General features: G+C 44.5%; 1 protein-coding gene across 6 annotated transcripts in view; it reads right to left on the bottom strand.

Annotated features, from left to right (window-relative positions):
* The window catches only part of TCTN1 (tectonic family member 1), a 37,580-nt gene that overhangs the window by 4,480 nt on the left and 19,074 nt on the right, over nt 1-14,026 (bottom strand). For 3 of the 6 annotated variants that reach the window (XM_032239405.1, XM_032239397.1, XM_032239413.1), the window contains exons 6-12: nt 12,768-12,877; nt 10,753-10,773; nt 6,438-6,572; nt 5,800-5,925; nt 5,321-5,406; nt 4,549-4,689; nt 1,703-1,865 (exon numbers count right to left, since the gene is read on the bottom strand). In XM_032239405.1, coding sequence (XP_032095296.1) covers nt 1,703-1,865; nt 4,549-4,689; nt 5,321-5,406; nt 5,800-5,925; nt 6,438-6,572; nt 10,753-10,773; nt 12,768-12,877 — 782 coding nt within the window. The remainder of the gene's footprint in view (nt 1-1,702; nt 1,866-4,548; nt 4,690-5,320; nt 5,407-5,799; nt 5,926-6,437; nt 6,573-10,752; nt 10,774-12,767; nt 12,878-14,026) is intronic. The other 3 variants (XR_004257232.1, XR_004257227.1, XM_032239419.1) reach the window with 2 other exon arrangements.

Below are 14,026 nucleotides of genomic sequence, written 5' to 3'. Positions count from 1 at the left end.
GGAGGGATAGAGTGGGGAGAAATAATTACTAGCAAATAAAACCTGATTGCATGTCATGTTAAAATGCTGAGGAGAAATGTAAGTGCCTTCTTCTCATTTATCTAATTTCATCAACTGGCAATTAAGATGTGACATTTGGGTAGTCAGGCAGTGTCTGTATGTTGTCAAAGACATCAACTCTTCATCTGCACCAGGAACACTGCTGGTGCCATGAAGGAGCTGCCTGTTTTGTTGGCTGCTTTGGGAGCCAGCTCTGAGGCCTCTGCCCCAAGGGAACAAGGGGCAGTGGGTCTTCCAGGGCTTTTTCCTGCCTTTGCTGTCTCTCCAGTTGGCAAATGTGGGAACTATTGAAGCTGCAGGCTGGGTACGTGGGGACTCCATGGTACAGTTCTACTTTTGTGTATGTCTGACATTTTTTCATTAAAAAAAGTTTTAAAATACATCTCTTCAAGATATGAAAACTTCACAGGCCTGCTAAACTTCACAGGACTGCTAAATTTGGTGGCTGCCAAAAAAGCATTGATGGAATTCCTTAGCTTGGAACTGCCTTTAAAAACCGTGCAGGCTGAATAATCCTCTCAAATATCCTGTTCTTAGAAGATGCAGCATGCAGCTAGTGGAAAGAGCTCAGCAGGTGCTCATGCTCTGCCTCTACCTGGGGTGCTGGCAGGACTGGTACAAAAGCCACTGCAGTAGGCCCTCTGAGCACCCAGGATCAGCACAGACCCTGATGGTGCCATGTGTGCACTGCTGCCTCTCCTGCCAACCCGTGTCCTGCCTTCTGAGGGGGAGTAATAACTGGATGTCTTCACTCAGCCAAGAAGCCAGAAGCAATGTGCCTGGTTCTGGCGGGAGAGCTGAGCCAAGACTTCGCAGTGGAATGGTAGGGACTGAGTAATCCCAGGTCTCTGCTGGCCTCGCTGGGAAGGCGGATCAGAGCAGTGAGCAGTCCTTGCCCCCATTATGCCCATGCTAGAAATATCCGGAGTGGATAATGAGAGGCCTGAAGAAACCATGACAAGAACAAGCTGGGCAATTACAGGCTAAGATGGAGAGCACACCTCCTGGCCAAGGCAGGCCCACACACTGACTGCTAAGACAAAAGAAAAAGTTGGGCAGAAGCATCACATGTGACCAAGAACCTATCTGTAGGATTGTCTGCTTCCATTCAACTCTGTGAGGAACAGTGGCAGTGAAAACTCTCAGGTGCCGGCTGCCTGTATACACCAGGGGACAATGGGAGGGACAGCCATGTGCACAGAAGTCTCAGTCTTTGATATAGGATTCACATTCATCTATAGTGTCATGAGATACCTGGAGAGGGCTCAGAGGACACCAACAATCACAATGATGGTAGCAACAGGATAAGGATCACAGTGGTTCCCATTTATGGACCACTAGGTACCATGCCCAGGGCCATAAAAATGTTACCTCACTTAACCCCTTCAATGCCCCATGAGGCCATTCACCCACTATGACTAGCGTTCCCATTTCACAGATGAAAACAGAGGCTCAAAGCCATAAAACTCCTGGCCAGAGGCAACATTGCTAACAAGGGGCAAAAATCAGTATCCAAGATTCAGCCCACACTCCCACTCAGGGCAATCCCACCTCCTTAACAGTTGGCTTCCCTGGCTGCCTTCATCACCCCACCTAGAAGAGAGAGACTGCTAGCATAGAACCTATGCCTTCTCCCCTTTACCTTCCTGTTGAATGACTGGGTGATGAAGTGGATGGGCACCCAGTCCAGCACATCCTGGGCTTGAGAATTTCCAAAAGAGGCCACGTAATCTGGGAAACCCTGCCCCCACAGCAGGCTCTCCACCTTCTGTGCTACAAGCCGACATGGGAGAGCTCCGGTCAGTCTTGATGAAGGAGAAAAAAGTCAACAGAATGAGGCCGTTGTTCATCTACCAGCAGTTTCTTTCTTTCTTTTTTTTTTTTTTTAAGACAGGGTCTCACTCTCATGCCCAAGCTGGAGTGCAGTGGCACCATCATAACTCACTGCAGCCTCAAATTCCTGGACTCATGTGATCTGCCCAAACTACTGGGACTACAGGCATGAGCCACCACACCTAGCCCACCAGTAGTTTTTTGGTTTTTGATTTGACGGAGTCTCGCTCTGTTGCCCAGACTGGAGTGCAGTGGCATGATCTCAGCTTACAGCAATCTCCACTTCCCGGATTCAAGTGATTCTCTTGCCTCAGCCTCCTGAGTAGCTGGGACTACAGGCACTCACCACCACACCCAGCTAATTTTTTTGTATTTTTAGTAGAGATGGGGGTTTCACCATGTTGGCCAGGCTGGTCTTGAACTCCTGACCTCAGGTAATCCGCCTGCCTCGCCTCCCGAAGTGTTGGAATTACAGGCATGAGCCACCACTCCCAGCCCCATCAGCAGTTTTTAAAGGCCTTGATCACATGCATGCCTTTCCAGTTTCATTATCTTCTCACTCTCCAAACGGGATTATCTGTCAGAAGCTAAAAAGTCTCTAACTTTGCAAAATCTTGACCTGCGAGATGATGAGTCTAAAACAATGTTTCCCAAACTGTGTTCCACTGAAGCTTTGTACAAGAAGAGTTTCATGGCCAAAGTTGGGGAAGCACTGAACCTCCATGTCCCCATGTCTGTCCTGAGGCACATTTGCCTATTAAAGGCTATGATGAGTACTACAGGAAGGAACCACTGTGTTAACTTTAATTTGGTGTTTCCCAAACATATTGGACCACAGACCTACTCCTACTGACATCTCATGGAAATGTATTCCATGGAACCCCCTCCCTTTGAGAAATGCTGGTCTAAATGGATCAGAACTAATAACGTAAATGGTGGCTGGATGTGGTGGCTCACACCTATAATCCAACACTTTGGGAAGCTGAGGCAGGAGAAGCACTTGGGCCCAGAAGTTTGAGACCAGTCTGGAGACATAAGGAGACCTCATCTCTACTAAAATTTTAAAAATTAGCCAGGTGTGGTAGTACCCGTATGTGGTCCCAGCTATTCAGGAGCCTGAGACAGGAGGATTGCTTGAGACTGTAGGCCAAGACTGCAGTGAGCCTGATCACACCACTGTACTCCAGCCTGGACAACAGAGGGAGACCCTGTCTAAAAAAAAAAAAAAAAAAAAAAAAAAAAAAAACAAGTAAATGGTAAATATTGATCTCACCAAATATTCCTGGGAAGATGCAGGAAGTGTGTGGGTCACGACGTAGGGGATGAAGGGGAAAGAGCCAAATCTTTGTCTTCCTTAATGGAAACTCAATAAAAAATTCATAAAACCAAAAAATCAAGAAGTAGCATTATATGTAGGTTATTTCAAGATTTGGCGGTAGATTTTGAAAAAAATAGCTGCAAGAGTTGAAAGTGGTTGCCTCCAAAGCAGGGCAAATGAGGGCAAGAACTGTGTTCATAACAAGCCATGCAGCGCTATTTGATATTTTACATTATGTACCTATTTAACAATAAGATAAATGAAAAACAGATCATATTCAGACTTCCTCTCACTGGTTTTGATGTGCTGTATATATTAAAATTCAGAAACATAGGAAAGACTTTCCGGGGAAGTACTTTTGCTACGAACTCAAATGCTAAGCAATCTTAAAAATGAAACACATAGGCCAGGCACAGTGGCTCACACCTGTAATAGCACTTTGGGAGGCCAAGGCAGGTCGATAACCTAAGGTCAGGAGTTCGAGACCAGCCTGGCCAGCATGGTAAAACCCTGTCTCTACTAAAAATACAAAATTCAGCCAGGTGTAGTGGCTCATGCTTATAACCCCAGCACTTTGGGAGATTGAGGTGGGCGGATCACAAGGTCAGGAGTTTGAGACCAGCCTGACCAACATGGTGAAACTCCGTCTCTACTAAAAATACAAAAATTAGCCAGCTGTGGTTGTGGGCACCTGTAATCCCAGCTGGCGATTACCAGGAGACAGAGGTTGCAGTGAGCCAAAATTGTGCCACTGCACTCCAGTCTGGGCGACAGAACAAGACCCCATCTCTTTAAAAAAAAAAAAAAAAAAAATGCCGGGCGAGGTGGCTTACGCCTATAATCCCAGCACTTTGGGAGGCAGAGGTGGGCAGATCACCTGAGGTTAGGAGTTCGAGACCAGTTTCAACATGGTGAAACCCCGTCTCAACTAAAAATACAAAAATCAGCCAGGCATGATGGCAGGTGCCTGTAATCTCAGCTACTCGGGAGGCTGAGGTGAGAAAATCACTTGAACCCGGGAGGCGGAGGTTGCAGTGAGCAGACATCACACCATTGAACTCCAGCCTGGGTGACAAAGTGAGTCTCCAACTCAAAAAAAAAAAAAAAAAAAAAAAGAAAGAAACATACAAAGCCTTGAGATTTTTGCTTTGCCATATTTGATAATGAAAATGACTAATAGTTTTGCTACTATTCATGAATTATGATATAATTCACGTGCAGCTTTCAGATGAGCTCATCAGCTGATGCAGAGATTTGATTAAAATGGGGAAAAGTAAGAATGCCTTGTTTTCTGATCAACACAAACATGTTCAAATAGAAGCAAGCGACTCTCTTACCTTAGTTTACAGCCAGATTGCATAGTGTAACCAAATAATACTGGGGTCCGGACCCCCTCCAGTGCTAAGCAGTCTTGCTCAGTTGTGCTATGAAGAATAGTAAGCTGTCTGTATCTATTTGTGATCTGAATAATTCCAGACATTCACAGACAGTTAAGGGACAATTACCTAGTGCTAGAGCAGCCTGGTTCTCAGGTAAGAAGACGGTGTCATTTGTGTGACGTGAGACATGAAGAAGACCTAAATACCCTTTTTCTGGGCCTCTGGGATTTTGACAGCTATTTCCCAGGAGTGAGCAAAAAAATAGCTCTATTTTCCTTAATAAGTAGATCCTCAGAAGAAAAATTCTCAGAAACTGGCCCTTCGAAATTCTAAATTTTCAAAATCACTAAATTTGTTTAGGAGTGTCTGTTTAAACGTGCAATTAAAAACATTTAAATGTCAACTTTTCTCTCTTTAAGATTTTCGTTGTAAAACACTGACATATTTTGTAGCTTAATGGCAGGCTGGAAAAAAAAAAGGAGATTTAAAAAAAAAACACCACTGACATTTTCCTAGGACATGCTATCTCACCCCCAACTGCCAGCCTCCCCCTAGCCCACCTGCTGTGTAGCCAGACTGGCCGCCCACCAGAGCCGCCTGCAGGAAGCTCACCAGGGCTGCTCTCTCCTTCCCACAAGCAGCCCAGGGGAGCCTCAGCGAGAAAGAGCAGTGCAGCCCACGCACATGGGGAGAGGAATAAATCCACCCTCTACAGAACCAAAAAGGATATCCCTTATGAGGCTGGAATCCAGCAGCTAACGGGAGCCCCACGACATAACCAGGGTTTCCACTGAGAGGGACCGGCTTGGTATTTTCCTGAAAGACAATGCAGAAATGCCTCCAAATAATTCTCATTTCAATAAGGAAATAGCAGGGAGACAAATGCTTTTTTTATAATAAAATCTGTAATTACCAACCAATAAAAGTATTTCTCCCTCCCTACTCAGAACTATAAATACATCTGCCAGGTGTAGGAGTATATCATACTGTAAAAGAACAAGCTAATGTGGAAGGGAATCTATTCTCAAAAGGGAAAAAGATACAAGAAGGAAGCTTGGTTTCACTGCAAACACCACAGGCTACACAAAGCCTTCTGTGCACTACAAAGGCTTGGGTGTAATACTCAGAAATTCATTTTTATCCACTAAGAAGTCATTATTTCTTTTTAACTTGACAATTAAATACTTATGCCAGCTTGATCAACCTTACCTGAAGAAAATGAATTTCAAACTTTTGCTGCAGTGGAACCACTACACTGCTAACTGTCCCCAGAAGCAAAGAGAGATCGGCTTTGATGACTTCACCTGCATCTGTGTATGTGAGGCTGTATTTTACCTAAAAACAAAATGATACTCCAAATATACCTGTTCCATGACTTTCAGAAGCTATATGAATAACTCAAATAAAACCCCCATAGGCAGCAAATCTTTCCCCATTTCTCCATGTGTTAAAGATTTGCTCTGCTGTCCAGTTGGATTACAAGAAGTGGTTCCCTCAGCACCACCCCTAGCAGACAGGGTCATCTGAGCCGCACTTTGCCCAATTACAGAAGTTCCATATAAGCTGGTCTAAGCAGAATGTAATAAGCCTATCTTTGCAGAGGAAACATGTTAAAACAAAAACAGCAACAACAACAACATTTTGATGTATTCCTGCAAGTTACTAAATTTGCGGAGACAAGAGGCATCCTTTGATGAGACAACAGAAAGGTAGGCAGGCAGCCAAGCCAGGAAAAGCCACACCACAGGCCAGAACAGAGCACCCTCGGAGGGCATCCAGTTACCCCAGTGGAACATGAGGCTTGAGTCCGTCACAGACAAGCTCTCAAAGCCAAATTCGGCACCTACCTCAAGCACAACATTCATGCAAAGGCTAAAGTGTCCAGCGTTGACGAGAGCCGGCTGCAGCACATCAGTGTCTTCCCGTCGGGTGAGCGTTTTATTTAGAGACTGAATGACGATGGACTGAACAGTGATAGGGACCTGCAGAATGAAGACCTGGAGTATTGAAGATGCTCTACCCAGGGAGAATGGGCTAAAATCATAACCAACTGGAAACAAACCTTCCCTGATATATGGCCAAGTGGAGGGAAGCATGCTACACGATAGTCTGTATACCATGATCCCACATTTGCAAAAGTAGATATTTGTATGTAAAAACATACATACATTCACAAAGAAAATACTCAAGATATAACCAAAACTTTAAAAGCAGTTGCCTCTGAAAACATAAAGTTTACACAAAAACTTGTACAAAAATGTTCACAGCTGCACTATCATAATAGCTAAAAACAAAAACGACCTAAATGTCCATCAACTGATGAATGGATAAATACAAAGCCTAGCCTTACAAAGGAATATGGGTCATCCATAAAAATAGTACTAATATATGCCACAGTACAGATGAATCTTGAAAACATGCTAAGTCACAGAAGCCAGACACGAAAGGTCACATATCTAATGCAATTTATATGGAATGTCCAAATAGGCAAACCCATAGCGATGAAAAGTAGATTAGTGGTTGCCAGGGGCTGGGGACAGAGCTGGGGAAGAATGAGGAGTGACTGCTAACACACAGCTCCTTTTTGGGGTGATGGAAATGTTCTGGAATTAGTGGTGATGGTTGCACAACCTGTGACTATACTAAAAACCACAGAATTGTATACTTTAAATGGAGAGTTTTATGGTATGTGAATTATATCTCAAACACACACACACACACACACACAACCTCCATCACACTGTCGAGTGCATACATATATCCTCACCTCCAAACACAACTCCTGCATACTCCATACCCACACATGCACATTCACACACAGTCCCAGGATACATATCCTTAAGACTCCACATACCCCCGAATATTCACTTGACCCAATTTATACACAACTTCTACACATGCATACATACATGCGCATGCACACACACACACACACACACACACACACACACACACACATACACAGTGGTTTCTCTGGGTGGTGGGATTGTAAGCAAGAGAAAACAGAGAAAGACAAATCTTTTCAGCAGCACCAGGAAGCCCTGCTTATCCCAGTGCTATTAAAGAATATTTTGCATTCATGGCCACCGCCAGCAGAGTAACAAAGCATCAAGCCATCCTCTAAAGATAGCTAGGCCTCCTTGTACTATAGGATGAATCTGTCATTTGTTCTAAACTTCAATTCTTGGAAACCACTGTTGAGGAAGGAACCTCATGTATCTATTAATAGTTGTTTATACCACTTTGAACTTGCACTCGATCATGCACCATGCTGTTTATAATTCAAAATGACCAAGTATTTAGGCAGTCATTTTAGAGATAAACAAACAGTCCTTATGTGTCTGCTCCCATGACCAAGAAGACCTGAGAGTCAACCCCTCTCATAGAAGAACATAACATGGCCGGGCGCAGTGGCTCATGTCTATAATCCCAGCATGTTGGGAAGCAGAGGCAGGTGGATCATGAGGTCAGAAGATCAAGACCATCCTGGCCAACATGGTGAAACCCCATCTCTACTAAAAATACAAAAATTAGCTGGGCGTGGTAACACATGCCTGTAATCCCAGCTACTCAGGAGGCTAAGGCAGGAGAATTGCTAGAACCAGGGAGTTGGAGGTTGCAGTGAGCTGAGATTACACCACTGCACTCCAGCCTGGTGACAAAGTGAGACTCCATCTCAAGAATGTGACATGACTCAGTAACAAAGACATAAGCTGTCATGTGACAGAAGGGACTTGCCAGTCACCACGAGGTCCTCTGCATAACACACCACACCAAGAGGTTTCAGCATGGAGGAGGTCCTAGGCTGCGATTCAATTAGCTCCTGTTTAACACAAGGGCAACCCCGGGTTCCTTAACTCTGAGCATAGTGGTTCCTGATTCAGCAATGACACTGGGTTCCAGGATAGAGCATACCCTGCCATACCAACCTCTGCCAGAGCTACTTCCATGGTATGTGGGTGGAATTGGCAAAAACCGAAGGATTCCATGTCAAAGAGCTCTGGAAAGTCCTGGTGTCAATGGCAGGAGCTGCCCTCATCTCAACAGCTCACTCAATAGTCACAAAAAGGAAACGGTAGGGCCGTGCTGCTTTCCTTGATTCCTCTTCCATCAAATCCCATCCCCAAACCACACCACTAGTAAAGAACTCCAGCATACTCAACAAAACTACAGGGCTACTCTGGAATCTTTCGCTGATGGCTCCACAGATACTGACAATGATTCCAGGCAATCTTCACTTAGTGGCAAGATTAGACACAATTTCTATACTCCTGATCCTCTAACCTTAAAATCTGCTTTTTAAGAAAATTTCAAACAAATCCCTACTATTAGTTTATATGCTTGTCCTTTAGAGCACAATCTTTGGTGTCACACAGACGTAAGTTGGAAGCCCAAGTTCCAATCTGCCACATCCTGTGTGGCCACAGGATGCAAAGAAGGAAGGTGTGTGAAGCCTGCCACGTGGGCTCACAGAGTAGAGCTGACCCAGCATGGTGGAAAAGTATAAGGTCCCTGGGGCCAGACCGCCTGGATCCCTGTCCCAGCTCTGCCACTTCCCAGTTGTGCAGCCATGGGCAAGCTCATTCATCTCCCTGTGACTCATCTGCCACAGAGTGACATAACTGAACCTACCTCCTAAGACTGCCAAAAGGATTTGAAGACATCAGACATGTACAGCACTTAGAACAGTGCCTGGCACCTGCTCCAAGCATTCCAGTAATAGCCATCATTCCTCATAATTGGTTTCCCACCCTGACTGGACCAGCCTCCGGGACATTCATTACTAAATACATAACTCATTGAGTGCCCAGTACATACTGGATGCTGCCTTAGAAATAAGGATATATCACAAATAAAGCTGATGGGCTGCTGCCCCCCACAGATGGTTCCAGTTTTGAATGGTAGAATCCAAGCACTCTAGGGGTTGGAGGGAGGTGAGAGCTAGCCCACTGCATAACTTTCAGACTGCATTCCCGGGAGCCCTAGCATTCTTCACTGGGAACAAAGAGGACAGAGAAGGAGGCTGGGCAGGTGGAAGGCTTCAGGCCCCATCCCTGCTCTAACCAGGAGAGCTTCAGATTTAGTCTGTTATACTCTAGGGAGGTTTCCGCTTCAGACTGCATTTGAGAAAGGGTTTCTATAACTAAAACAAGTTTGAAAACACCTTCACAGAAGAGGGGATCCAGCCCCACCACCATCATGTGAGATCCAAAGTCACGTGGAACCCTAGGGCTCCTGGGGATGCAGTCTGAAAGTCATGCAATAGGCTAGCTCTCACCTCTCTCCAACCCTTTTCAAACGTCTCCCTCATACACATTTGTGTCCGGAGCATCAATTAAGTCAATCACAACTGATGCGTCCCCATCCTGAGTGCGTCCCTTATGCAGACTCCACACCAGCACCCCATGTGCTTCTCCCACTCGACCTTGCATCATGCCTCTGTGCAAACGTTTACCATCCACTTGACAAAGGGAGACGGTGGTGTCAGTCAGACAAGAAAATAATGGCAAAGCTGAGTTTCGAACCTAGGCTGGCCAGTTCCACAGGCTGGGGGACTATGACAAAGCCACAAACTCAGGCCTCCTTGGGGACTGTGTTAGCACAGAGCCTAGATTAAGGGGTGAGGGATTCACATTCCTTCTGACACAGCCACAAAGAGACCTTGGCATCCTGACCACAACCAGACAGACCCCTCATCTGGGGTGATAAGGACTTGAAAAGAACCCACCCTCAAATCAAGCCCTGAAGGTACGCTGCGCGGCATGCCTCCCACACAGTGTGGACACCCACTGGGCAAAGTGCTTACAGCTTCTTCCCTGGACAGGCAGCAACCTGGGAGCTGGCCAGCTTTCTCAACAAGAGACTAAGAAGAGAGCAAGGGACGGCCTGAATGTCCAAAAGTCAATCGCACCCACTGCTGGTCATGACAGTGGTGTCACTGAACCACAGAAGAGCACAAAACCATAACAACGGAGGCAGCTGGAGAGCCCGGAAGTGTGATTCCCACCAAGGAGTTTCCCTATTGCACTTCTGCCTGCTTTTCACAAATGTACTTGTTATTGGCAACAAGGCCCCCTTCTAATTGTAACTGTATTCATTTAAAAGGGCTCAGAAATAAAAGTATCATAAACTATCTTACTTTCCATTATAAAATACTCTTACCTTTGTTCTTGAATCAGGTACCTAGATAAAAAGAAATCACAAAAAATTGTGTTAAGTACAACAAAAGGAAGCATTCTCATTGCTTTTTCAGATCTTGGGTTAAAGAGTATATTCACCTTATTAAAGGTTTCACAAAGAAGAAAACAGAATTTCCTTGATCGAGACTTCCTACTTGCATATGTTTGAATCCATGTCCTAATCAAAGAGGTCACACTGCGTTTTCCTTCTATCTTCATTTCCTCCAGGTGGAAGCTCACCACACTAGCCTCAGGAAGCCTCCATGCTCCAGGGTCATTATTCTGTATTTCCACATGGCCTCACTGCCATAAGCACTGTAGGAAGCACAGTTCTTACATTCCTGGTCACTCTCACTGTACCTGTCCATACTGAAAGGCCATCACTGCTTGACCAGACGACTTCCACAGCCTCCTAACTGGTCTTCCTGCCTCTGGCCCAAGCCTCCTTGATGACAAGCTCTTGCCTCCCCAGTAGAGCCAGAGCTGTCTTTCTGAAGGGCCCACTGGGAGATGTGGGGAGGGAAACAAATAGACATGTTTGGAGAAACCTGTGCTGAAAAAGAGCTGTACCTGGATGCCCGAGGGACTACTTCAAGACAACTGTGAGGTCAAGCTAACCGGAAGAATTCACAAGCCTAGATGGCTGACTTACACGGGGGGCGGGGGGGGGGGGCGGGGAAGGAGGGAAGAGGAGACGGTTACAGGCCAGGCGCAGTGGCTCACGCCTGTAATCCCAGCACTTTGGGAGGCCAAAACGGGCAGATCAAGAGGCAGGAGATCAAGACCATCCTGGCTAACATGGTGAAATCTCATCTCTACTAAAAATACAAAAAATTAGCCAGGCGTGGTGGCACATGCCTGGAGTCCCAGATACTTGGAAGGCTAAGGCAGAAGAATCACTCGAACCCAGGAGGCAGAGGTTGCAGTAAGCCGAGATCATACCATTGCGCTCTAGCCTGAGCAACAAGAGTGAAATGCATCTCAAAAAGAAAAAAAATAAATAAACACAGAAAACTGAAGTCCAGATAAATAATGGTGCCATGAACCACTCTACTCCTATACCCCTCATAAAAAGGAAATTGGGAAGGGGACCCTTATAACAATAATCGTATATTTCTGGCAGGGGGATTGTTTTGTTTGGTTGAGAGACCAGGTCTCACTGTGTCACCCAGCCTGGAATACAATCATAGCTCACTGCAATCTCGGCCTCCTAGGCTCAAGCAACCCTCCTGTCTAAGCCTCCTGAATAGCTGGGACTACTGGTGTGCCCAACCATGCCCCACTAGTTTTTTATTTTTTGTAGAAACAGGGTCTCACTATGTTGCCCAGGTTGGTTCTTGAACTCCTAGCCTCAAGTGATCCTCCTGCCTTGGCCTATCATATGGCTTTTAATCATTGAAAAAAATCTTCCCTTGCCACCCTCCATCTCATCTGTCATGTTGGCCAGTGGCCTCACTCATTTCTTCAGTTTAGGGTTCAGTCACTGCAACCAGAGAAAAGGGGCCCTTTCACCACCATGCCTTCTTCTCCTGTTTCCTGTTCTTTCCTGACGGCCTGTGTCATCTGCCAACCAGAAAGTGGATTTCCTCTTATTTTCTGGCTTGCTTCTGAGAGAGATCCCTTTTTGGGGCTAATAAGATTATTTCTGTCACAGATATGAATATGTTTTCTGAAGATCTCTGTCACAGACATGAAGATGATTTCTAAAGTTTTTAGTTATTAGTAAAGATTTGTTTTTATTCAGGAGACAGATATTATTGGTTACCATCAAAATGAATGAAAGAAAAAAATCAACAAAAGCAAAATATGAGCTAACTATATAAAAATAAAAATTATTTAAAGGATTATTTCAACAATCACTGATACAAAAGTACTGGAGAAATTTAAACTCAAGTGTCAATCACGTACTGAAATTATTCTGTACTTGTCATATTTTAAAAGGGCACAAAGAACAGAAACATACCTAATGAATCAGTTCCACTTCAAAATAATTCTTACCCTCCGAATTTCTGGGCTGCTGTAAAAAGCCATGCTGAGGGCTTCAGTTTCTTCACACTGTTCTAAATTTATTTTTCTGGTGCACTTAACAGCCTGGTTCACCAGAAATGCTGGAAATCATTAACATTCCCAAGGAAAAAGAAATACAAAAGAGAAGAAATTTTTCAATTGTCCAATGGCAAAAAAAAAAAAAAAATTGTAATCTAAGTAAAACTGTAAAATAAGTTACAACACAGAAATACAATTTTGTTGTTGTTGTTATTTGTTTGTTATGTTTTGTTTTTAGGAGAGACACGGTTTCCCCATGTTGCCCAGGCTGGTCTCCAACTCCTAACCTCAAGTGATCCACTAGCCCTGGCCTCCCAGGGTGCTGGAATTACAGGCATGAACCACTGTACCTGGCATACAATGTTTTAAACAGGGTTTTAAATTATATTTCAAATAGGTAATACATTTATGAGATTCAAAATTCAAAAAGCACAAAAGGATAATGAGTAAAGTCCCCCTCCAATCACCGTCCGGCCCTCCAGCTACCACCAGTTCTCTTCTCCAGAGGCAACTGGTATGAAGCTTCTTGTGTATCTTTCTGGAAATATTCTATGCAAATAAAAGCAAATATATATGTAAAAAACATCATATATTTGAATTATTGTTTCTTTCCCCTTTTGGAAACAAATGTACAATATACACACTATTCCGCCCTTCATTTTGTTCACTGAACAATGTATCTTGGAGATTGGCCTGTTGCTACATGAAGCAGCTCCTCCTTTCTTGGGGATAATTAATATATTATAGATGTGGCATAATTATTTTACCAGTTCCCTATTAATGAATATTTAAGTTGTCTCCATCTTTGCTATCACCAACAATACAGCAATCTAGTATTTCTCATATGGGCCAAAATTTCTGTAGGATCAACTCCTAGAAATAGAACAGGGGGGTTGAAAAGCACATTCATTCGTAATTTGGATACAAATTGCTAAGCTGCCCTTCACCAAGGCTGTACCAATTTACAGTCTTACCAGCTATGTAGGTGAGTGCCTATTTCCCCACAGCTTCAGTTTTTTTGAGCTTTGCCAATCTGACAGGGGAAAACAGTATCTCAGTTTGGTTTGGTTTTTTGGTTTTGCAGGGGGTGGGGGGTTGTCTTGGTTTGTTTTGTTTTTTCCTTTTTGAGACAGGGTCTTGTTCTGTCACCCAGGATGGAATGCAGTAGTGCAACTGCAACCTTCACCTCTTTGGCTCAAGCAATCTTCCTA

This window comes from Sapajus apella, unplaced genomic scaffold (assembly GCF_009761245.1).
Source record: "Sapajus apella isolate SASKATOON/1434 unplaced genomic scaffold, GSC_monkey_1.0 scaffold2, whole genome shotgun sequence".
Lineage (NCBI taxonomy): Eukaryota > Metazoa > Chordata > Mammalia > Primates > Cebidae > Sapajus > Sapajus apella.
Note: the sequence above shows the minus strand (reverse complement) of the source record. Positions and strands in the feature narration are given on the sequence as shown.